This window comes from Thunnus maccoyii, chromosome 1 (genome assembly GCF_910596095.1).
Source record: "Thunnus maccoyii chromosome 1, fThuMac1.1, whole genome shotgun sequence".
In the NCBI taxonomy this organism is placed as follows: domain Eukaryota; kingdom Metazoa; phylum Chordata; class Actinopteri; order Scombriformes; family Scombridae; genus Thunnus; species Thunnus maccoyii.
Window position 1 is genome coordinate 9,878,148 of NC_056533.1, and position 25,432 is coordinate 9,903,579.

General features: G+C 39.2%; 1 protein-coding gene and 1 long non-coding RNA gene across 7 annotated transcripts; one reads left to right on the plus strand and one right to left on the minus strand.

Moving 5' to 3' along the window:
* Positions 1–83: 83 nt before the first annotated feature.
* LOC121902381 lies at positions 84–4,307 on the minus strand. 4 transcript variants are annotated; one of them, XR_006097568.1, is made up of 7 exons: positions 3,616–4,307; positions 1,740–1,831; positions 1,475–1,612; positions 1,189–1,361; positions 867–990; positions 647–749; positions 84–551 (listed from the first exon to the last, which is right to left on the minus strand). It is a non-coding gene; the product is annotated as an uncharacterized LOC121902381 (long non-coding RNA). The 4 variants fall into 4 exon arrangements; XR_006097533.1 differs by having other exon boundaries at positions 1,475–1,831; XR_006097549.1 differs by lacking the exon at positions 3,616–4,307 and adding an exon at positions 1,960–2,243 and having other exon boundaries at positions 1,475–1,831.
* A 2,352-nt stretch (positions 4,308–6,659) lies between these two features.
* LOC121904022 (synaptotagmin-5) lies at positions 6,660–24,953 on the plus strand. 3 transcript variants are annotated; one of them, XM_042421548.1, is made up of 7 exons: positions 6,660–7,091; positions 7,377–7,675; positions 8,113–8,305; positions 15,433–16,436; positions 20,955–21,126; positions 23,189–23,355; positions 23,671–24,953. In XM_042421548.1, exons 2-7 carry the CDS (start codon positions 7,640–7,642, stop codon positions 23,818–23,820), a joined length of 1,722 nt encoding a protein of 573 aa, XP_042277482.1. In that variant the 5' UTR covers positions 6,660–7,091; positions 7,377–7,639; the 3' UTR covers positions 23,821–24,953. The 3 variants fall into 3 exon arrangements, with proteins under 3 accessions (XP_042277482.1, XP_042277563.1, XP_042277646.1); XM_042421629.1 differs by lacking the exons at positions 6,660–7,091; positions 7,377–7,675; positions 8,113–8,305 and adding an exon at positions 13,331–13,566 and having other exon boundaries at positions 15,405–16,436; XM_042421712.1 differs by lacking the exons at positions 6,660–7,091; positions 7,377–7,675; positions 8,113–8,305 and adding an exon at positions 13,331–13,566.
* Positions 24,954–25,432: the final 479 nt, after the last annotated feature.

Consider the following 25,432-nt stretch of genomic DNA (forward strand, 5'->3'; position numbering starts at 1 on the left):
TAATTTGACCAAGACCAAGTGAGCAACAGGCCACTGCATAGACCAAAAAAAGTTTGCAATATGTTGATTTATTTCTGTGTGACAGTTATGGGTTCACAGTACTTTTATTCACCAGTTTTCACAAACTCAAACTTGCCACAATATGTTGACAAAGCCTTTTCAAATAATGAATTCCATTTAAAATCAGATAAAATGAAAACAATAACAAATAGGCCTACATCTAAAAAATAACAAATCCCGGTATAAAAACTGACAGTTTCTTACAGCATATTAACATAAGAGAGATTTGATACTTTCAACACATCTGTGGACCCGGGTCTCTTGGATGGCTCCTCCATAAATCGTTGCACCATCTCTAACAAAGAGTAGGTTCTTGATGATCACTTTTAGGGGCAGAGTGTATTATCAAATGTAGTCAAGTCAAATGTAATCAGCATGATTTGCTGAAATGTGTTTGAAATGCAGTGAGTTTTGTGCGCCTGTTCTCCTGATGCCGTGTCCAGGAACTTGGACTGTAGCTGATGACAGAAAGATAACGCTAAGTCTCTCATCTAGAAGACAGAAGGGAGAAAGAAAATTGATTGAAACAATTAAAATTTTATGTCACTGCACCAGCCATAGTAACACAACAAGCAGTCCTATCAACCTCTTGTCCAGGTCGTTGTTGATGAAGGCCGTGGCTCCCTGCTGAGGTTAATCGCCAGCTCCCTCTCCTCTCCAAACAGCTGGCCGAAGAGCAGTGAGGCGGTCTGCCACACCCAGCAGTGAGGGTACCGCAGGTGAAAACAAACAAACAAAAAATGTAATCATTTTCATTTATTCTACATAACAACAACAAAAGGAGATGTTAAAGTCTTGACTCACACCTTCATAGTTGTCTCAGTTGATCACTCTCTCCAGCAGCAGGTCGTCCACATGACGGGCAAAATTCTCCTCCACCCGCTCCACAAACAGACCACAGACCTGAGCCCCGAGACGCCGCAGGCTGGCCTGGAGAGGGGGCAGATGGGAAAATTATAGATCACATTCTACGTTATTTAAGACACTGAGATATATAAGTCAGTAGAGTTTCAAACGCTGCATTAAAAAAGTACAAGATAAAAACAATTAATTATTTCATGTTCAAATGATAAAAATAACCTTGAAGTTGTATATGTATAATGTAGGTGTGTGCGAGTGGATGTGTACTTTTTCTGCATTCAGCTGGTGTTGACGAGGGAGAACAAGGTGTTCTGGTGGTTCAGGTCCAGTTAGGCCAGCAAGGCCTTGATGGCCATTTTCTTACAGCATACCAAGTTGTCAGTGACCACAACCAAGGCCAGCAGGGCAAAGAACAAGCCACTGTGCTGCAACAACAGGTTCTGAGTGGGAAAATAAAAATGCAATCTAAGCTTTTATTTTGGTTACAAAATGCAGTTAATATTTTTGTAAACACACATGTTGCACATTCAGACTTGAAAGAAAATGTCCACACCTTAGGGCAAGTCTGGAAGGTGTATGCCAGCATCTCCAGCACAGACTCCCTGCCCCTGTGGGGCTCATAGGCCAGCTGGGCTATAACAAAGTCCAGGTGCCTTCTCAGATTCTTTCCCAGCAGGTACTTTAGATAGATCTGAAAAACACAAAGCACCTTCTATTTACTGACTGAACTGGAGATCATCCCTTTATAAGACATTACACATTGCCTGTGTGAGCAGCTGTTGACAGTGAATCCTGATCATAGCGTTCCTCCCACTGACAGACAGCTTGGCCTCTTGAAAGGGTCCAGCATCTCGGGTGAAGACACCTCAAACAATGTTACTTTGGCTTTCTTCAGACTCAAGTGGTGCAGCTGAGGAATAGACAGACAATAATGTAAAATAGTAAATAATAGTAGAGATCATTCTAAGCATTTTTTTAATTGCTACAAATTGATGCTAATAAAAATTCTATGTGGCTTGACTGCTCATGGAGGTGTACTTGAAGGCCTGTGTCCACTAGGAGGTGCATGTTGGTTCGGCTGCTGACTGGAGCTTTCTTAGCCCCTCTCTTTGGGGTCAGGGGCAGGAGCAGGTCTGGACACATTTGACACTCAGCAGCCAGACATTTCTCCGTCATCTGTTTAAGAGCTTCTGAGATTGGTACTAAAATGAGAATTGCTGCCGTATTCCTTAACGAGGCTACACTACTCTTATAACAGTACCTTTCATATAGATGTCCTTTGAAGAATGAAGAGAGGGAGGATGACCTCATCACTGACCGCATCACTGAAGTTATATTATTTATGTGTGTGTATATATATATAGTGTATTATATTATATTATATTATATTATATTATATTATATTATATTATATTATATTATATTATATCAATCAATTTTTATTTATATAGCGCCAAATCACAACAAAAGTCATCTCAGGGCACTTTTCACATAGAGCAGGTCAAGCCCGTACTCTTTAATTTACAGAGACCCAACAATTCCCCCATGAGCAAGCATTGTATATTATAATATATTATAAGAGTATTATAAGAGCTCTTGTAATACATCCATAGCCCTCAGGCGTTCTGGTTTTCTTGCGCATCTCACTGTTTACAGAAACTGTCTATAAACTCTTTTGAATTTATTATTAATTTTAATGATTAACATAACTACACATACATATGGAACACATGGAATGGGCAAACTTATCATACGAAGGACATGATATGGGAGAAAAAATAAATACATTTAAAAAATAAAACAAAATAAACTAATTAATTAGGCCTATGTGCATAGCAACCATAGACTAGATAACAACCAGCAGATCCTCTCAAAACGCAACTCTCTTTAATTTACATAACACTACATACAAAACACATGACATATCTCCGGTTATAACTGGAGAGAAAAATAGTAGCCTACTGAAATTAAATTAAATCAAATCAAATAAAAAGAAATATAATGAAACATTATGTGCATAGCAACCAGAGGCTCCTCCTCCATGATTCCAGAACGTGACATCATTAGCAGTACAGTATATAAGTACAGCCTGTGTTAAACGTTACTTTCACTCAGACGTCGGAGTGGTAAGTTTATTTTTTAAACTAAGCTAAGCTAGGCTAATTAGCATTAGCATTGCAAATTAGCTAGCTACGCTAATTAGTTTAACATTAGCATCTTTGCTAAATATTTTTGTTGGGGAAATATATTGTGTTGAGGAAAGAAGAAAGGCAATTTACAGTGTTTTTCTGTAAAAAAATTTTTTCATTGCTCGTAATGAGTAGTAACGCATTAACGTTACTGCGTAACATGTTATTAGTATCACTAATGATTACTTCTTCAGTAACGAGTAACGTAAGTTAACTGATTACAATTTGATATTCTTTAACTAAGTTATTTAATGTTAACCTACAACAACACTTCCTCCCACCAGGAGTAATTGAGAAGGTTGATTTTAATATTTTCCTTGTGTTCAGTGGAGGGCTAGCTAACGTTAGCTGTTAGCTTGGCGCAGGTGCTCCAGTTGAAGTTAGACATTTAGCATCCAGCAAACAAGAAGGGATACCTCTTCCTATACTATTCAGTTGTTTTATTTGTGATTTCTGTTTTCGTATCTGGCCCCTGAAGCTTATAAAGTATTTATTTAGGGGTCACCTGGGTTTATTTCCGGAGGTGGGAGGGTGTGAACCATGGTGTGAATCCCGCAGTTTCACTGTGAGTATGCTGCTGTGTGCAGTCCTTTTGACTAAAGCTAACGTTAGCTGGTGATGATAAGTAAATGACTACAAACCTCAGGCTGACTGTAGTTTAACAAAACCTTGTTTTTTAAAAATTCATTTCTACACGTTTTAAATACAGAAAATGGCTTTGGCGTTGTTAGATATTTTTGACAGAGCTGCAATGAATAAATAACAATAATGAGTTTAAACGAATTAACGTATTTTTACTGTCGACAAATGAGTAAATTTATGTAATTACTTGACAAAGTGACAAGTTATGGATACTTGATTTCTCTTCTGAGTAATTTGAGTAATTTGCCAAAAATGTGCATCTTTTGTTGTACATAGGGAATGTAAGTTCACTTTGTCGTGTATTACGTGTAAAATAGACTGCGCACCTAGTTCTTCCTTTGTGATGACTAAACTCCTCACACTTATCACTTTCTTTGCATAGTTGTGATGTGAATAAAAGAGCAACTGCATCCAAAAACCTTTTTAATGCTATACTTCTATTCATTACTTATCACAGAAAGAATAAATCAGTAGTCATTATGTGAACAGTTGAACTCATATGTGTTGGTGTTACCATAATAGTGTTATGGAATTTTCCATCTTTAGGGGTTACAGGTTGGAATGACATTGGGTCAAGACGAAGCCTTGAGGTCATGCTGCAATTCTTAATCTCTCCTTGAGACGTCAGTTGTCTGTGATGTTTTGGTGAAAGCAGAAGCCTCTCAGACAAAGAGTATATCAGCATTTCCATGGTTACTAAGGTCAGAGGAGGCTTCCCTAAACAACACATATGGGTGGATGACACAGACGCTCAAACCAAAACTGCTGAAATTACATGCAACGTGACTAGTCAGACTAATTTTTCATATTGTAGGCTGATAAAGACTAGGACTCGGACCTTCAGAGGGCAGAGCGGAAAGAGACAGCATCGGAGCAAAATGCTCTGGTGTTTACTGTTTTTGGTTCTCCACTTGGCCAAGTGCTTTCAATAAACAATTTCAGCTTTAAGACATCAAAGTCTCATGTGCGCCTTTCTCCACTGCTGGCTTCTTGCTCAAAATATCCACAACAAATAGATGTGGCTGTTTGATCCAGCGTAAGACATAGGCAGCAGGAGTTAGTTTTAATACAGATACAGATACTAATACAGATAATTGAGCAGGACTGTCACACACTATGTACCCACTCTTCGTTTGCATTTTTAAATATGCTGAAAAGGAGTGTCCTGGCAGAAATTGAGGGTTAAATGATGATGATAGGCCAGCTGTTATGTGTAAGGTGGTGGGTGTTGTGTGTGTGAGGTCAGACCCCCACAGCTGGCCAGTCTGTTGATACACATCTTTAAAGAGTCTCTGAATGAAAGTGATCACAAAATAAAAACTGTACATGTAATGGAATATCAAAACGTGACATTTAATTTAAAATTCACATTGCAATTACATTAAAACATCTTATTATTTATTTATCTTTCAGATTACTAGAGAGTGAAAAACTCAAGCGGACGGAGCGAATACTGTGAAGTATTATTGTTGTTGTTGCTGAGAATACTGTGAAGTATTATTGTTGCTGCTGTTTGTTTGTTTGTGTTTATCACACTTAAGTGATTTGTGTTAGCCTGCCATCGTGTGTGAGACTGTGGTTGCATTTTATTTGTAACCCCAAGTGCTGTTTATTGTTGCTTGTGTTTGATAGTTGTAGTTGTATGATAGATGTTTGTTAATTGAAGCATTATTGATTTATGATTGGTATTGCTAAAGTTAAACTCTGTTAAAGAGTTTCCTGTGGTTGTTTGTAAACATACTGTGCTACAACAGCTTGGTGACGGGTCAGTGCTTGAATTCAAACCTTCACTGTTCATCCTGTCTTGTTAATATCTGTCACATGTCAACATTCTTGGATCAAAACCCTTATTGAGACTGTTTTCACTGTTTGGTTATTGGTCCCTGACCTCAAGGTAGTTTAAATAATTATTGTTGATAATTATTAATTATTGCTAATAACCAAACCTGCTCCTACTGAGTCAAAACACTAATCTATCTAATTTGATATAAACTAATGAGATTTAATCTAATTCATGGTTTAGCTTTAGTTTGCAGAAAAATGATTTCAAAGTAGGATGAAGGTAGTTAGAGGAGTAAAAGACAAATTTTAAATGGTGATTGTAATAAATAAAGTAATTTGTCCTCCCATGAGGGGATGGTGGTGAGTAAAATATTATTTTTAAAGGAATGAAAAGAATCAAAAGAATAGTAGTGTGTGTTTTCCAACGCAATCAAATCAAATGTAACATGACGATTCAAATCTGATTTAAGCTGATTTGATTTATTCCAAAATATTCTAATAGTCTTATTTCACACTCATGTCTTACACAGATAGAAAAGATGTACCTAACACTTTCTTTGTGCTGTGAACTGGACAATTCAATCTTTAAAGTTGAACTAAGATTAAGAAAATAAAAATTGCTAAAAATGAACAAATGTCATTGTTGTTTGTTTTGACTTGTGTACTTGTTTGGCTCACTGAGACTCTCCAATGGAACAAAGTGTTTTTCTTGTTATAAATTGTGAGCTGGGTTTGTTGTCTATGTGCTGTTTTTAACAGGATCTTTGAATACAAAGCTACATCATACAGTTACACAGCATCATTTAAAGCAGCACATGTGTCGCCTGACAAACATCTCAAGTTTTACCAGAGTTAAGATGATCCATGATCCAAAGCTCTGAAATCTGGAAACATTTTTGATATTTTATGATATTTTCTGTTTCCATTCTGTTGTTAGTAAACAAAAACATGTTTTCAGGACAATAAATTGGTTTGCTAAAGCAACTAAAAACTGACCAATAAAAACAAGCAAATTATGTCAAAAATGTTTTGAGTCAATGTAAAAAATAAGATGAAATAAAACAAGAACATAACACTACGCTAATACAACACAAATATTTCCTCTTCATGAGGCTCCAGTGATGCTGGTCTCTGGTTGGTTCATTTCTATCTATCTGGATGTGATCTACATTATGAAGGAAACTTTGCCAGTCTCTGCTCCAGCAGTCAATCATCATGGATAAAAGTCCCTTTTACCCTCAACTTGAATCTAAACCAATGAAGTACTCTGTATACTGCTTCACCACCAGCAGGCGGCAGTGTAGGTTCATTTCTGACTGGAACCCTTTTCTTCTTTTTTTTTTTTTTACCACAGTAAAGATGAAGCAGAATTTCATTTTACCTCACCAGAAACAGCTGACCATGTATTATAAGGACTTTTTTTTTTTTTAAATAAATGGATACATTAACAACAGTCATCTACTTAAAACAACTGGGGTTTGATTCCTGTCAGTTTTGGGTTGGATGTCCCACATCACATAAACACACCATCTACTGCGAGACTATAACTCAAATGAGGTGAGTTATACTGATTGTTTATTACTGATTGTTTATTGATCATTTGGATGGTTGTTAGTTGTTACCACGGCGACAGTACTTTTCCTGGGCCCAACAGAGCTCACACAATCTATTTTCTTAAAGAGACTAAGAATAGAAAGCCTCACTCAATAAATCACACAGTCAACTGGCCAAATTATGTCAAAACTTCTCATAAGAATGATTGTAAAAGACTATTACTGCTCTGAAATCAAAACTTTAATCACACTGGATGTGTGCGTGTGTGTGTCTCTCTTTGGCCAACAGCTGGAACCAGACTGCAGTTCTGGACTGGAAGACTGGAAGTTAGCCAGCTATACTGTTAGTGCTGCAGCAGCACACATGCTGAAAGCTCACCACTGCAGTTAATGGTCAGAGCAGCACAGGTGGCTGAGTTAAGTCAATTCACACTCGTGATGCTCAAGGAAGGATGACGCCATGAAAACGAACAAAAGGAGAGCATTTTCTAGATAATTTTGAGTCACTCATAATGAAAGGATTTCATCAGCCAGCAGACCAACAGCCAGTGGATGCTGGCTCTGATGAGGAGTGAAGGCTCAACACATGTGAGTCAACTGTTCTGATGTTTGAAGTTTTACTCTTTTTCTGAGACCTTACAGAATTACAGCTGCTCTGGAAATGAGGCAATGTCTTTTTCATTTTCAATTTTACGGATTGATCACTCAAGACAAAGTTTTCCATTTTAAGACTAAACAGGTGTTATATTGTGAGGAAGGATTTGAAGGATGGAAAGAAAAAGGCCTGCAGGTGGTGCTAGTCACATCTCTTACAGGGCCAGGGCCCAAGGGGCTAAAGGCAAAATTTAACCCCCCATGAAATTGGAGAGCCATAAATATCCTAATAAATTTTAATTGCAGTGCTAAATTTCAGATTTATACAGCATATTTTTAACAATATAAGTGCTTTTTCTGGTCTCACCACTCTTTTTATCTTTGATTCCTGGTTCTCATTGCAAGCTCCATCAAACTGTTTTTCCCCACAGATGTTTACCTACAATACGTCGGTCTCATTTCTGTGGGGCATGATGCCTTATTATCCAGCCGAGCAGGAGGATCCCAACCAGCCTGAATGGCAGCTTGTCGTGTCTTTCTTCTGTAACGGAATGATCGAAGGCGTCATACTGCTGCTCCTCTTCTGGCTCCTCATTCAGGTTCTCTTTGTCAGTAATCTGGAGGGTAAGCTACTGGATATGACTTTCCCTTCTCTAAACACACACACTGTTGAACATTTGCCAAATAATGTGTCTGTGGGCCTTGGGCCAGATTACCTCACTTTACCTCCCTTTAAAGATGTCCGCAGTGCCATCTCTTGTAGGTGAAGGAGACCACCTACAGAAATCATGCAAGCAACCCTTGAACCAGTTAATAAAAATTCATTGTTGTTTCAAGTTGTTGCCACACAATCAATGGAGTCAAGACATTGTGTAGAGGAACATTATTGTCATCTTTCTGTGAGTTTACACACACAAACAACCCACATAGCTACATAAAGGTTGAGAGTATTCTAGTGTGAAATTTATTGTGAACAATTTTTTACATTATTTGACGATCGACATGCTTACGAATTAAGCAAACTAATTAATTAACTAAGTCGGGCACATTCACATGGTAATCCCTCCATCTGTACTCAAATAAGTGGCTATTTGACCCACCCACACAGAAGCACAGAGAAGTGACTCCGGGTGGTATGATGCTTTAATCTGGAGCGACACAGGGCTTCCGTTAAAAGCCCTTTGGCCTGAGGGCATCTATATTTATAGCATCAGAAATCACTGTTTGCCAACAGTCTTGTAATTCCTCTCCTTGATTAAGGACTTTAAGGACATACTGTATGTTTCTGTCCTGGAGGTTAAAGAGCCTGACAGGGTGTTGAGATGGGTGACTGAGTCATTCCTCTAATGGGAGGCTTTTGGACAAAGCTTTATTATATTACTTAAAGCTGTATTCATGTATCTGTTATTTGATACTTGGGGACAGAAAAATAAGTTGAAAACAAAATTGATATCCCAGCTTATAAAGTTGTTTAACCGTTGCCTATTTTCAGCTGACACAATGCAATATTAAGCATCTACGCAGTCGTGTCTCTGGCCACCTGATGAATGTTGGTACAAACCAAAACAATGATCCAAAATAGACCAAAAGGCCTCGTAGAGGGCAACTGTATAGTTGGGCGATAATCCTTCATTATAATCAACCCCTTTCACATTACTCATAGTCATTTGATAATCTTTTTATATAAAAAATATCGATTAATGCAGCTCTAAGTATCCCTTTTCATTCCAATTTTAGTATTATTTCACAAACATAACACAGCTGACTTGCAGATAAAGATAAGTTTATACACATAAATCCCAAAGTCAGGATTAAAGTTGGAGCTCTGATATAATTATACATCTTATGGTGTATGATAAACATGTACAGTATGTTCACATGGTTGTTGCTGGATGTTGTAAGGTGAATGTGTATGTTCACAGTACAAATATCGCTGGTCTCATTGGAAACTGAAGCAAGGTTGTGGAAACCAGTAACGTACTGCAACTCATACATTTTAATTTTTTGGGGGGGGTTACAGATGCAGTGTGACTTCAATAAAGATTTATTACTTGTATGTTTTTGACTGAAGCTGATTTGCAGTTAAGTGTCAATGTTTTGGCTTGCAGTTGTCATTTTTCTACTTTTAAACCACTAATATCGCCGATGCTTCTCTACATTGCTTATCTCTTGGGCTGGAAGTAAGTCTCACTATGCCCCTGATACTGTATATTTGAAGCACATTGGGTTCATAAATAATAACTGTGTAAAATGTATGTTTATGTATTCATAATGCATTAGGATAATCTCTAATAATGACATAAACATGGTTAGTATTTGTTTCATTTAACTTTATGGACAAATCATTCAATCAATTGACCAGCCAACCAAATTAATTTATATTGTGGTTATATTTAAAATTAAGTATTCCATATGGATGTACATTCTCTATGGAATCAAAAATGTTAAACGCTGGGACTAAATATTTCTTGGTGCTCACAGCATTAGCCTCAAGCAGCCAAAGCTGGAGTGGATCACAAACAGCCCATAATTGGAGTCAGGAATGTACACAACAAAGCAGCAGAAATAAGAAGACACTTATGAACGCACACACTTAATGTGCACTCATACATCAACCTCAAAAATGGCTCATTTTCTTACCATTCACATGTACATGAACCTTTCATTTGTCACATTCATTTATACAATGTTCATCTCCAACCTGAACATAATCAGGCCAGTGAGACACCTGAACCTTCTCATGCTCTGCTCAACTCCTCGATAGAAGAATCAGTCCAGGGAACCACTTTAATCTGTCAGTGAGTAATAGAGCTTTGGAAGGAAGCGATGCTAATTGAGTTGATGGAGGAAATGCTCATCTAGAGGGTTTTTCTGGGTGTATGTTCAGCTGGTGTAGAAGCAGATCTTTGTGTGGGAGATTTTCCAAAGCTGAGAGGGATTCGGTTTAGCTTTAACTAAAGAAAGTCATGGAGATTCAGAAGTGTGTAGTGTATCCTAAGGCCATGGCTGTATGGACATCAAGGGGCACACAGAAACGCATTTGCCAATGGGTTTATAAAGTAAGTCTGCACACACAATAAAATCTGCATTGTTCCTCAATTACCTGATATGTGGTAAGCTGAGATGTGTCCAATTCATCTTTTAAAACCAGAATTGAACTTAACGAGAATGTAGTTTTGCCGAGAGTTATGTATGTGAGTCTAAAGTGGACTACAGATTATCAGGTGAAGTGCAACACACACAAACATTATGATATGATGCTGCCTTTGAGCAAAGCATACAATAGTAACAGGATGACAGCATTGCTCAGATGATTGGTTTAAATTCATATGCGGAAGTAGAGTGATGTCATCCTGCTGCAAGGTCTCAGTAATCATACGGGAACGCTCATACAGAACAAATGAATGCAGAATGAATAAAACTGAACAAACATGAGAAACAGTGAATTGTTGACAGGCTCTTCACAGAGGAGGGCCCTCCTGCAGTGTCCTGTGACAAACCATTGGCTCAAATCGGTTTTTGAACAAAAAGCAGATTGTTGAATGAATGAAACAAGCAAATGCAATGACTAATCCTCTCTTTCTGTTGACCTGACAGTAATGTGTGTTTGACCTGCACTCTGATGAAAATACAAGCACTCAAATAATGACTCCATTTCCTTGTTTTTAAAGTAGTTAAATCTAATTAAATTGAATAGAATTTGATAATATTAAAATTAAATTTAGTAATTAAGTCAAATACTATTAGATAAAACAAAATGTATAATTAGACAATTAAATATATTGAATTAAATATTAAATTAAAATAAATTAAATGTTAATAAATAATAATAGACTGCATTGGTCATGTTACTTACTACAGATGATGTCTGTAATGTTGCCACTGTCAGCAGTTTCATTTTTCAGCCATTAGTGTGCTTGGCCTTCATTATATCTTTATGCGATAAACTGATTATCATTCCGTTTCAACATTTGATTAAGCATCTGTTATCATTTCAGAAGCTGCTATTCCTCTCCTGCCCACTAGTTGTCCTCATTGTGTTCCTGTCTGTGCCAATCACCTGATAGTATAGTACCTGCCACATGCCTCTCATAACCCCATGACCCTCACAGTCTGTACTGTATACCTATACCCAGTAGGCTACACACTCCACACATTGTCTGTTGAGTCTCAGCTAGTCGACGCATTGCAGCCCTCTCTTACATGTATTTACCTGCCTGACTAGCTTTTGATGTAGTCCTGCACTGGTCTGAATGGGAAAAAGCTAAAAAGCTTCTATTCTATATTATTGGTCTTGGTCTTTATGAAGGCAAGTTGCTTTGTGGTCAAAATATCGGTTATCATTGGAGTTTAGTGTGCGTTCATCTTCTCTTCGATATATGCCATTACCATGACCAGCGTATTGTTTTTGGTGAGCATTCAGCAGACAGCTCTTGCTGATCTTTTTTTCTGTTCTGTCACAAATAAGAATAAAGGCTTCAAAATGTGTTTTAAACTGATTTTACAGTCTACATCTTAATGTAGTCCAGGTTTGACAAATCTAAGTACAGACATAGTGGTCTTTAATCTGGATCTCATCTTATGTGGTCTACAGTGGTGTGGTTACAGATAAGAGCAGTGGAATTGCCTTTTTCTGTTTTCACAAACTGAATAACACCTTTACAAATCTGGATCTGTAATTTAAACAGTCTCTAGTGTCTACCTGTCCAGATTTGATACGTCTAAATATGGTGGTTTTTGATTTTTTGGTTTTATAAAAAACAATAAAGCTTTGATAAATCTGAAAGTAGTTTTTAAACAGCATTAATGTCTCTCCTCCAGACATGCACCATGTGGAATAATAAATTGTGTCTGATATGTTTAGCTTTTTTTCCCCACAGTTGCTTTGTTAAACTTCTTCTCCCCCATTGAATATGCAAATATTGTTAATTTCATAAGTTTAACTGCTGGATACAAGATGTCTCTTATGCCACAAATCATGCTCGTAGGCACACAACAAACTCAGATATAAGGTGAGCACAGAGAAACTTTACACTTTCAGATGAATGTGAAAATTCTTTCCAGTGTCAAACTCTGCACATACATCATTCTGCACAGTGAAGCTCAAACATCCAACTGAAGGAACAAGAAGAAAAACATATTTTTAGAGTCCAGGGGACTTTAATTTCTCCCCTAACTTCTGAACTTCATAGAGGTGGAACCACTGGTGAAACTAACACTATAAACTAACAATGCATTCTGTTTGATACACTTATCATTTTAATATCATATATTTTGTTAAATCTTAACATGAATATGAATAGTAACTAGAGCTGTCAGATAAATGTGTTAGTGTAATAGTGATAGTGTAATATTACAGTATTTCTTTCTGAATTGTACTGTATAGTACTGTAAAGTATAAAGTAGCAGAAAATGGAAATACCCAAGTATCTTAAAATTGTACTTAAGTACAGTAAGCACTCAGTAGCCTATTTCTTGCTATATTTATATCATTATATATGGCTTTATTGTTTTATGTTTTTGTACATTGTACATGTCACAGTTAAGTCGTGTTTAGTGTTTGTTCAGTCTGTTTTTGGCATCTTTAATTTGTTCTCAAGGCATAGTAACACTTACAGATAATTAATAAGATGGCAGTGAACTGCAGCACTGGCAAACCGAGACGACTGCTGTGTTTCTAAGAAGGCAGTGGACCTTTTCTGCCTCCAACGCACCGTCAGTGCGATTGAAATAAAAGCTCAGTCAACCGATCATGTAGCTGTTGGCTGGGAGGCTTCAGGTCTCTGCGCACTCACTGGCGATGGAGCTCTCTCACAAACAGCGCTCTCACTGACTCAACACACACATCAGAGTGTATGGGAACATGTCGCAGTACACGCTGGGAGGTAAGAAGCATTAAATGTTCTTGTGCTTGTGCCATACAGCTTTTGTTTACTCTGTAATCTCGCGGTTTTGTATTTATTTGTAGCTGTAACCTATATTTTTTTCCGACAGAAGGAAAACATGGAAATATCAAAATATAGTACAGATTAAATAAAAAAAATCATAATGCTGCTAGTTTTTTTTGTGCTTGTCAAACTGAGCTGGAGGGGAGGAGGTTGACTTTCTGTCAAGTTATTTCATACCATCACTGTTGCTTAGTTTAATGAAGTCAACTGCAGACTGCTGCAACTAAACTAATGCACACATCTCCTGCTCTACATGACTGAAAAATCTTAATTAAAAGCTGAATTTGCACAGCTCAGGTTACTTCATTTGGTCTATAATCATAATGTCCACTAGCTTGCCAGTCTGAGTCATGTTTCAGAGCAATCATTTTCTAACATCACTGCAGCAGTCAGCCCCTGAGTACTTTCATCTCTTAATGGAGGCAGTTTGAGAAGCTGCCTGCTCCTGGACAGGCTCTCTGCCCAGGCTGAAATGGATCTGCACTGGCAGTTAACACTTTGATAGTGATCTCGTTTTATAAGGATCCATCTCACTCAGTTGTTTTGCTTTTACACAGTGATAGGTCTCTTGTGATGTGAGGATTTATGTGTGGGTCCCCTTCAGATAATCAGATGAGATTTTATTTTTTCAATGTTTAGCCTCTGATTAAACACATTTTTTCTTATCATGGATGTGATGCATTTAAACTTAATGCATCCTCCTATTTTAGGCTAATTTATCAGTTAAAAAAAATTACAAAATCACAACATTCACCCCTAATAACTGATGGATCTGATATGAGAATATGGCCGTGTAAAAACAAACATAAAGCTTTTCAAATGAAGTGATTTTTGTTCCAGTTGGAGGTTGTTTACCTGGAGATGTCCAATGACTGCAGCTCAAAGCTTGCCAACCTTGTTTCACACCACTGTCCACCACTGGCTCTGATGCATGAGTCATCCCAATACACCCTCGTTATCTGTCGGTAAATTGGCACCAGGAGGGTTCAGTGTTAACCTCTTCAATCTCAGTTACTCTGGCAGCTCCAAGTGTTCAAACCCATTTAACTATTGAATTGTTATTCAAGATCTGCTGTTTTTTAAAAAGATATTACATACAGTGTGCTAAGATTAATTACAGGGAATAAAATGATGCAAAGGGAATGAATGATTTTTCACTTGACGTAATGGTGCAGATATATCATATATCATCACATCTTGGATTTGAATATTCCAGTCAATATAACCCACATACATTACTTACAAAATGTTTTATCCATCTTGTAATGGACAATTAAAGGGGAATAATGACAACATTAGAGTTTAAATGTTGAAAATCATAATGCTGACCATGAATGTTTAATCAGCAAAATGCTCAAATGATGAATACACACACACACACTTGCAATTGGATTGCCAGGAAAACTGACACCAGTGCATTTCTCTGTGAACTGCTCCTGCTTTGGATCAAAGCCGTGACAATACCATTTATGATTATAACCCTGAGACATTTCCTCTTTAATCTCATCAAGGGCACAGAGTGCAGACACAACAAGATAACTGCTTAGAGTCAGATGTCCTACAATCTTTCATTATTAATTTGTCATCTTTGAGGGTTTTCCTTTGGGTCACTAAAAGCAAAAAACAGATTTTATTTGTCAGTTTGGAACAATCTTACTGTTTTTAACTCGTGTATCGCTCTGTCTTTTTTTTGGTCTCCCTTTACTTGCTCACTCACAGATGCACACCACCCCAGTTCCTCATGCTCCTCATTAATCCCACTAACGCAATATTAGTTTGTGACTTTTTTTTCTCTCTGTCTAGTTCACCTGCAGATCCTGCTGGCTGTGGGTCTGGCTGTGCTCTGCTACTGTCTGGTTCTTGGTTGCATCCTTTGCTGTCGCAGAAGGAAGAGTGTTTCATCGGAGGACAAGGAGGCAGTTTTCTTGTCTCCTCATTCTGCTGAACAGGTGACTGTGACACTGACTCCATCTCCATGTACCCAGCTAGTGAAGCAGCAGTATGAGGAGTTGGATGGGGATGTGTTGGAGTTCCCTTCCTCTAAAAGCAGTTCTACTCCCTCTGAAGATGACTTCACTGCTTTGCCCTTTGACCCCAGCCCTACGAGATCAGCTGAATTGGTGCAGTCTCCTAGGTCCTCTTTCCCGATGCGGCGCCTCAGCACCCCAGCTGTTCCCTGCACACCAAATAAACGTCCAAGTCATGGCAGAGCATCTTTGCCCTCCATCAGTAAGCTGAGCCTGGTGTCTAAATCTCGTCGGGTGATGGGCCGGCGCAGCACCGTGAGCGGTGAAAGTTTCCTGTACAGCGAGAGCAGTCGTCTGACTGCTGGTGCCGCCAAAGCCACCATCCAGCAGGGGGAGCCCTCTGTATCACAGTATGGCTCTAACTCTTTGTCCATCCCTTCCAAGCCAGCTCCTCTCTTGCACTTCTCCCTGCTCTTCTCCTCTACATGTGGCACTCTGGTGGTCAACATCCTGGGGCTCTCAGGGGCCAGTCGAAGGCGTAGCGGGGTGTTTGTCCGGGCCAGTCTTCCTCCACTCTGCCCCTCTCCTCAGCAGATAGCCTCTCGACGCCGCAGCCTCAGCCCAGAGCTCCACAGTCAAAGCTTTGTTCTGCAAGTGGGCTCTATAGAAGAGCTGCGCACCTGCACTTTGAAATTGGCTGTCTATAGCAGGGACTTCTCAGGCCTCAGAGAGGCTGCACTGGGGGTAGTGGAGGTGCCCTGTGAGCAGATGGATTGGGAGCCTGACACCACCACTACCTACACCAGGCAGCTCAGCCCGACTAAAAGCAAGCTGAAAAAGGTATATGCTGATTTGATTGCTTCATTCATTTGATTTATGCATTGCAATTAAGCTTTCAAGAGGAACGAGTGCACTGAGTAAGGAAACACACAAATGTGCAGTGGAAAACATGAGTCAAACTGCAGACTGCAGATTAGAGGTCTTCCAAACTCAAGTAGGACCTGGCTCTCAGCAACTGGACCTGAGCCCAAATAGCCCTAACAATGCAGTAAGTGTCTGCAGAGTCTAGTAAAAGTGCTGATGAGCTGCCTACAATTTGTTTTAAGCCCACACAGAGTAATTATTGCCTCATTCAGCTCCACACCAACCTAATTTGGAAATCCTAATTGATTAAATACAAGTTGAATATTAACTGGTAGCTTTTATTTAGGACTTGAATTCAGAGCTGCAGTGCAGACAAAGAGCACAAGGAGCTGACGAACTTGTGGAAAAAATTGCCAGCCCCTCTGGTGAAAATGCAGTACTCTTTAAAGGAAGAGTTCTACATTTTGGGAAAATATGCTTATCCACTTTCTTGCTGACATTTAGATAATAAGATCAATACCACCTTCAGGGCACAGTGACTTCCTGGAGACTCCGCTGGTTACCTGACAACTTCATGGTAATGACAGGACTCCAGGTTGTCACTTCACCTGGCCAAGAAATAGTCCAGCACATAAAACCCCATAAAACCACAATGTGATGTTTTTACACTTTGGTTTTTGTCTGGATTAAACAATTGAGATATAACGTGAGCATCTGACAATCTCTAACATGATAAGATGCATTCAAGTCAGTAGAGTAATTTGGTGCCTTTTTATTGGCTGGCTAAGGATGCAGCATGTGTTTTTCATGTTATCAGACTGACTCTCTCGTGTCCTTTTAGGTGCTGTCAGATCCAATCAAAATTTTGCACAGACCTTCGCCACATGACAATTTAAGTCTGACCTAAACAGGAAACAATGTAAAGTAGAAAGTTTGGAACCTGGTACGGGTTAGGTCAGGTCCTTGAGTGTCCAGGGGGCTGTGTCCGCCCAAGGAACCCGTGCACTGTATCTTTTACTGTATGTGTGTCTGTGTGTTTCTGTGGGTGGGTGGTAGGGATTTGAGCTCCTTTTTGGGACTGCCCTGTCTGAACTTAGCGTATTATCTAATTTCTTTTAAAAACCTTTTTAACAAAGTCTGCCTTTTCAGTTGATTTAGCAGATAGGGCAACTACACATGCAGCCCTACGAATAGTCCATATCATGTTTTATCCACAAAGGAATGTAGTGTCTAATCAGTTCTCCCATTAGCCAGTTTTCCACTGTTGTTAGTCATGGTGACATTGTTGTTAGAGACTGCAGAGCAAACAAGCATAGTGCAGAAAATTGGCAGCGCGCCCACACCATGCCCTCTGCGGCTCTGTTGAAACACTGCCAGAGGGCATTAATGACAGGGTTTTGAAGAAAGGGGGTCTTGGTGTTTCCGTGGACATTACTCAGTCAGTCACAATTTTTGCAAAAGAGACAGTATCATTTCTCCATAATACAGTTGTATGAAAATCAACTGATTGTCTCAGAGTCAGGTGTACTTACCTACGTCCCTCCCTTCACGTCCATGACACATACATCATCACCCTCTCCTTCCCTGATATTAGCAGCTGGTGGGTGTGAATGTGTGTAACTGTGAGGAAGCTGTAAACGGGGAGGGGTGCTCACTAATCCAAATAAGGCTTTAAAGAGTGAGTGAGTAAGGAGGCTGTGGAGTCGTGACTCCAGCTTTTAATGGAGACACTTCCCAGATTTATAGAAAAACACCAGGTTTTGTAATCAGTGTAATGGGATCAGCCAGTGTGCTGATGATTATTCATCTGTATTACATTACTTGTTCTGACATTTCATGGGAATTGGGAGCATGACGTGGCAGCAATTTGTAGATCGTGAATTTTAGAACAAGATGAGCCTGATCACGACAGGGCTGCTATTGATTTTCAGGCTGATCAGCATTAGGTTCTTTTTTTTGAGCATTCCTGTTCTTTGCCTTAGTTTCAGTTTCATATTCACAGTCTCACATCATGCCTGGTAAATGGCCACGAGCAGACAAATAAGAAAGAGAATAACATTAAGAATACATCCTTAACTGATGACAGAACTGAGAATAAGTGGTCAACATATTAAGTAAAACTAAGATATCATCATATTTTGGTTATAAAAAACATGTTTATGATCTGTTTCTGAAGTGTAGTGTGTTTTTTGGGTAGTCCTTGAGCTATAATTGAGATAATTTTCTGGGTCTCTTTTGGCCCACTAGATGTACACCATCCATCATGACTCACTCATTTACTTCGGCTCCCCACAATTTCGTGCAGAGCTGTAGTGATCAGTTGGCTTGTTTGAGCTTGTGGGCTGAGAGCAGATGCCCCCAGTTTATAAAAACAAGCATTGTTTTAATTTGTTGGGCTGGCACAGTGAAACAAACTGAAAGTTGCACAAGGCTGCAGAGGTTTGGCATTAATAACAACCATGTCACATAACAGCTAGTTCCCTCACCAGCAGGAAGAAATTCTCCCAAACAAACAAGCCTGATACACCATTGGATTATCATGCTGCTGTGGCTAAACTGCAAAGAGTTGCCTACTTACTTATTCAACAGGCTGAGAGCAGCGTGAGCATCCCATTGGAGTTGTTTTTTTGGCTCTGCTTTGGTCTCCATGAACTCCTGTGAAAAATAACTGGGGCTTGCTGGATGTTTGAATTTTTTGACAAGTCACTAGTTTACTTCAGCGGTCTTCTTACCAACTCGTTCGGTGGGAAAAAATTCATACTGGTGCAAAGTAAAGATGGCGCATTGCTTTCTTGCTAACTTATAGTGCTGTTTAGCAACAGTAAGCTCAGTGCCACCAAATTGGAAAGTGGCTAGCGGCATTATCGCAACAATTCTGATTAAAACAATATTCTTGTTTATATTTTAGCTTAGCCACCTGTGGCACCCAAACTCTTTATTTCTGTAGATTGTCAGCAGGTGGCAGTCACCTGAATATTACTAATTTTGTGAATGAAATGTTTTCAACTTGAGAATATCTGAGGGGGAGTTGAGTGAGTGACATTGTACCACACTAAGCTACTCACTGGCTGATAGACAAAGACTGCATAAGCAGCTTGTGTGAGTGTTCATCATTCCTGCATAAATAAAGGTTAAATGAAGTAAAACCACAGGAAGATGGTCACTCAGTGTTACACTATGTTTTCCGCCTCTCTTGTGAAGCTTCTATGCTTTGGATCAGAAAGATCGCTGGATGACTCGCATCATCGGTTTGTTATGTAACCCAAGATATTTAGAGTGAACAGAGTTACCAAATAACAGACCTCTACAGTCTCATTGCAAAAATAAGATTCAGGAAGTTACATTTAAGTATAGGGGCTGCCTCTCTTGAAAGATTCAGGCATATGTGAAAGTATAGCCTTCATGGGATTAATGAGCTCAACGTGTACCTCCTCCCCAATGAGACCAAAACTATAAACAAGCCATCTAGTATTAGTACTGGATAATGCTAATATGCTGACATAATCAACATCTGGTTAATGTAGTTTCCTCTGTCATCCTATTCCCTTTAATTTCAAAATCAAATGTATGAAATATACCTTGTTCTTGCATCCACAAAAAAAAAACAACATCTGGCCATAGCTTTGAGGTTTGTTTGATAATCTGTTTTCAGGCTCAACGTAACTCCTTTTAAAAGGCAGTTTAAGTGTGAGTGACGGTCTCTGAGGCCAAGTGCTGGTGACAGACAGAGCCAGTGAACCGAAACTCACTTGTTGGATGAAATTGCCTTCACATTCTGCTGCCTGGCCTCAGCAAGTCGCTTGCGGGCTAACACTCAGCCAGTTGTCAGCAGTCTCACTGGACCCCAAACAATGCAAGCTAATGAGATCTGACATGAAATCAGATGTAAATTACCATCATACATTCACATTAGCTATTACTTTTATCTGAAGTGCCTCAGCGCATGAACATTTGTATTATTTTGGGATGGATGGTCAAATTGCCAAGGATTCTTTAACACTGGCAGCTACATAATATGATGACTAATAATAAAAATTAGCTTTGAGTGAATGAAAATGTGATACAGATTTATCCCAGCTGAACTTGTCAGGCAGGTCAATCCAAGATGCCATGTGAAAAAAAAAAACTGCTTATTTTTTTCAAATGTCCCTCAAATGAAGATAAACTAATTAAAATAAACATGTTTCTGTACTTTGACTGGCAGCGAGTCCCGGCAAATCCCTTTGAGGGGGAACTGGTGCAGGCAGTATAAGTGCTTGGTCAACTTCACTGCCAGAAATATAGAAACAGATTTATGAGCATGGGTTTGAAGTGCTTTACAGCTTTGAATCTGATGTATTTTCTTTCTTGTTTTCTTTCCTTGGTACTTGGCATTTCATTTTAGCCCCCAAAAGGATGAAGGGAACATCTGCTGAGTGAAAGAAGACAGTTTTCCTCCCTTCTTCATCATTCTCTCTTTTTCTTTAATCCCTCTGTTCACTCCCCCCCCCTCAGAGTGTGAGTTCTCAGGAAACGCTGGGTCACAGGAAGAGTTCAGTTTGTGTGCCACGGGCTTTGGGCCAACTGTTCATCCTGCTGCAGTACCAGACACTGGCCCAGCGCATCAAGGTGATGGTCCGAAAGGCTGAGAATCTGGCCAAGCTCACACGGATCCCAGGAGCTCCAGGTATAACCAACATCTCCTCATACCCAAACAATAAAATTAGTTTCTTGTCATTTCCCTCCACAACATCTTTCTCCCCTATCAGCAATACAGAGTTCCCAAAAACTCCTCATACCATAACTGCAATCTTACCCTCCAGATGGTATGCAAACCACAGCCACTTTCTGACCCCACCATTCAGTATTACAAATGTCATGCTACTTCCGCCTTTGTGCTCAAGAGCAGCTAGTAACCCCAGGAATTACTTACACATTGGATGATTCCACACCTAGTAAAATTTACATCCAATGCCAAGGTTCAATGCCAATGCAGGAAAATGTGTGCCCTTTATGTAGTGAGCCAAATGCATGTCCAGAGTTTCTGTCCCATAACAGACCTTTTGCCTTTTTATTATTCATGATCACAATCTTTCTCTAACCCTAACCATATGGTAACTGCCATGCACAGATACTGCAGAAAGCAAGAATTGTAAAGGTGTTAGTTTAGGATTAATCCTCTGGGGAACACTGAATGTCTGCACAAAATTTCACGGCAATCCATCAAATAGTTTTTGAGTTATTTCAGTCGGTCAAAGTGGTGGACCAACCAACTGTGCCGTCCCTAGAGTGGGGTGGATATGACTTTGCACCATGGTTATCGTATATCGTTAGTATATTTACACTATAAGCAGCAATGCACATGAACACGCTAGCTCATAAGGTTTACAGCCTCTATCTGTACTCTTCTTTGTTCCCCCAGCCATAGTCAGACTGACTAGATCCCTGAATGGCTTGTAGTATAATCAGATTAGGAACTGATCAGCCCGGTGTCATTTCCCCTCCAGTCTGTATCATATCTCACTGCATCTGATTTAAATCTCTGCTTTGTTGATGGTGGTTAGGAGAGGAGGAAGCAGGATTTGCTGTAAGAAGAAAACAACTGTGTTTTTGTTTCCCACACTTAAACTGACTGTTTGAGGCTGGGTGATCAGTTTTGTGTTCCCTATGAGTTTCAAGATTCAGACATTGCTTTTTTTTAGTTTTAGTAAATCCATTTAGCATGCTATACTGGTTTTATGTATGAGGGAAATCATATTTTGCGAGTGATAATGCAGATTTGACACCAGTTGTGGAAGAGGTACTCAGATCATTTAATTAAAGAGGACCTATTATGCTCATTTCCAGCTCTATATTTTAATTCTGGGACTCCACCAGAGTAGTTTTGCATGATTCATAATTCAAAAAACTCCTTATTTATCTTATACTGGCCCTTTATGCAGCCCCTCTGTCTCTAACAGGCAGTCTTAGCTCCTGTCTATTTAAGGCCGCCCTCCCGATGAGCCCACTCTATTATGATTGGCCAGCTTTCCAGAAACCTGCTAAGGGGCACCTGTATCAGTCATGTTAAGTCACCGCTGATGAAAACCCAGCATTTCTTGCTTCACTGCTTCCTAATAAAAGCCTTTAAATGATGAAATAAGGAGAGACTTTTACTGTGAAGAATTTACAGGAAATTAAATGTGTTCCTCACTAAATTAGCAGAGCTTCGTTAGCGGTGTTAAAAACTGGTCCACACAACAACATATGAAGATATTTGGATCTCTTGTTCAGTGGATCAGTTAGAAATGATGCAGGGGGGAATATTACAAGCAGAAACAGCCACAGTGATGATGATGTTTGATGAAGAGGTGCAGACGACCAGCACACCTCCAACAGGTAAACTACTCATTTTACTTATCTGCTGTGTAATGGAAAAACACTCACAGCCTGCCAGCTTGTCTTGAGTCATGGCACGGCATGACTACCCCCAAAACAGTGGAAAAACACCATTATGTAAGTGGAGCAGTGAAGCTGCGCACTGTGCATGCAGCAGATGACCATATAAAGAAATCTGTCACAATCTGATGTCAGCTCAGGCTGAAAGTAGAAAAAACCATTGGAAACTGAACGCTCAGAGCAGTCTGAAGCCTTTTTTTTTCTTTTTATTAGTTGACCCTTGTAGAAAGAGACTGTTTATACTGTTTTTACATAAGTAGAGAAAAAAAATTAGTATGTAAATGCCAATGTAATTTTTTTTCTTCTCACAGACCACTATGTTGTCATCAACTTGCGTCAGGGTGGAAAAGTAATTGGTACCAAGGAGACCAAAGGAGCCAGTGGTCCAAACCCCGTCTGGAATGCTCCATTCCTATTTGACCTGCCCTCTGGTGACATCACTCAGCTGCCACTGGTCCTCGAATTTATTGTGATGCAGGTAGGAAGTTCTACTGTATTTGGCAAAATCCCAACCTTATAAAACAGTATATTCTGTTTTATTTTGATATGCTGAGATAATGGTAACTAAACAGCTGATAGTCCACTCACCAGGTATAATAGACAGTCCAGTGAACATCCTCACATCTACTGTTTAACATGTGTTGACCAAGTTCAAGGAGTCTGTAAATGGAAATTGGTGGATGTAGATCAGACCAGAGTAGGCAGACTAAGTACTGACATGATGATACAAACCCTTCCAGACAAATTCCATATTTCTGTGACTTTTAATGCAGTTATCTCCATGTTTCTACAGGGCCGTCTCTACACTAAGAGCAGCGTTCTGGGACGTGTATTGATTGGCAGTGATGTTTCGGAGGCGGGACAGGGACACTGGAAGGAAATGTGCAGTCGGGGGCAAGTAGAGACGGCTCGCTGGCACACCATCCAGTCCGATGTGCTGTAGGACTGATTGACAGACTGTGGGAGTGGGTTATTATCCCTCTGCTGCTCAGTGAGTGAAACACAGGGAGGTGGAGTAATGTGGAAACTTCTCCACACTTCTCCCTGCTTCCAAAGTATTTATTTTCAGTTCTGTTGTGTATTTTTGCAAGCTATGTCAATTTTTATAGTTTTCCATGTCCTCTGTCAACAAACAGTGGTTATGAATTAATTACCTGGTGATGCTAACAGCTAAAGGGAGAGACTGGCAGCATTAGTAGCTGCTTCTCACATATTCCAAATAGTCTACGTGTATCTGGAGGGAGAAGCACAGATAACTGTATAGCGGAGGCTGTGAGGAGGGCTGTGCGGCAGCTTTCTCCTTATAAAACATTATTCTACATTCTTGCATTGCCTTTGTGATTATTTCCGATGTAGTCTGTAAAACTGTATCATCCTGGTTGTATGCAACTCGTGTTGATGTTGTGGAACTGTTTGTATTGTGCCCAGAGGCTACAAATGTTAATGTTGACTAGAAATGGTTGGATTTTCAAAAGTTTGCAAAGTTACGGAGCATATATGTTGCCACCCTGCTCGTGGTTTGCTGTGGTGTACTGTACTAGTTTTGATGCAGAATGTGCTAATGTCTTATATTCAGTATGAGGCCATTATAGTGGCCTTGCTTTGTGTGGCGTGTTTGCTGGTTTATTCCTTTTTTTCAGTCCCCAAGAGGTGAAAAAATGTAGGTTTTGTTCTCTTTTCAGCTACTGTTACAATAAACATGTGGGGGCTTGATGGTTCACAGACACTACAGCTCAGTTTAAATACATACTTTAAAACAATGTTCAGTTTTCTGAAGTTGACCTACTAATGTGTGGTACATACAGAACCACACCTTCCAATTCACTGTAATGAGGAAGTGTGTCCAAACTTTTGACTGGTACTGTACATAATGAAAGATTGTTATAATTACAACTGTATCCCACACTAATGCAGAGAAGATTTATACAATAAAGTATTTTTCTGACAACCACATTATATTTTGGCCAGCTATTTATCACGTACATAGATAAATCTTTTTTTTTTTTGCATTCTCCAATTATTGTATGCACTGTATCTTCCTTTTTGAAGTGGAGTTGGGAAACAATTAAAAAAGTGAATCGGCGGAAATATGAATCTTACTATTTGTCTTCTTTTCAGCCATAAAACACAGTTTCAGGGTGTACAACAGCACCCAGACTAAAGATGTAAGAAATTTCTTTTCATTTGTTCTTTATAACATTTTAATTTAAAAATGCAATATCCATTATTTGAAAAATGTGACACCATGCCCTATAACATAATCATTCTTAGCATTTATTCAGCAGCCTTCGCATATATAATGACACCTTTTAGAAGACGTAATGTGTTTTTAATTCTAACAAGTAACATTTTTTGTTTTAGACAGAAATTGTTGTGTTGTATTTGTATGTACAGTATATTGATCATGTTGATACCTGCTCGTGGCATGTATTATCTCAATTGTATATGAATGTCTTTGCTTTTAAAAAGGGAGCAATTTCGCAAATATGAGAATTCAAAATAAATGGAAATATTAAATAATTTTTTCCTAACAGATGTGGATTTTATTGAGGTTG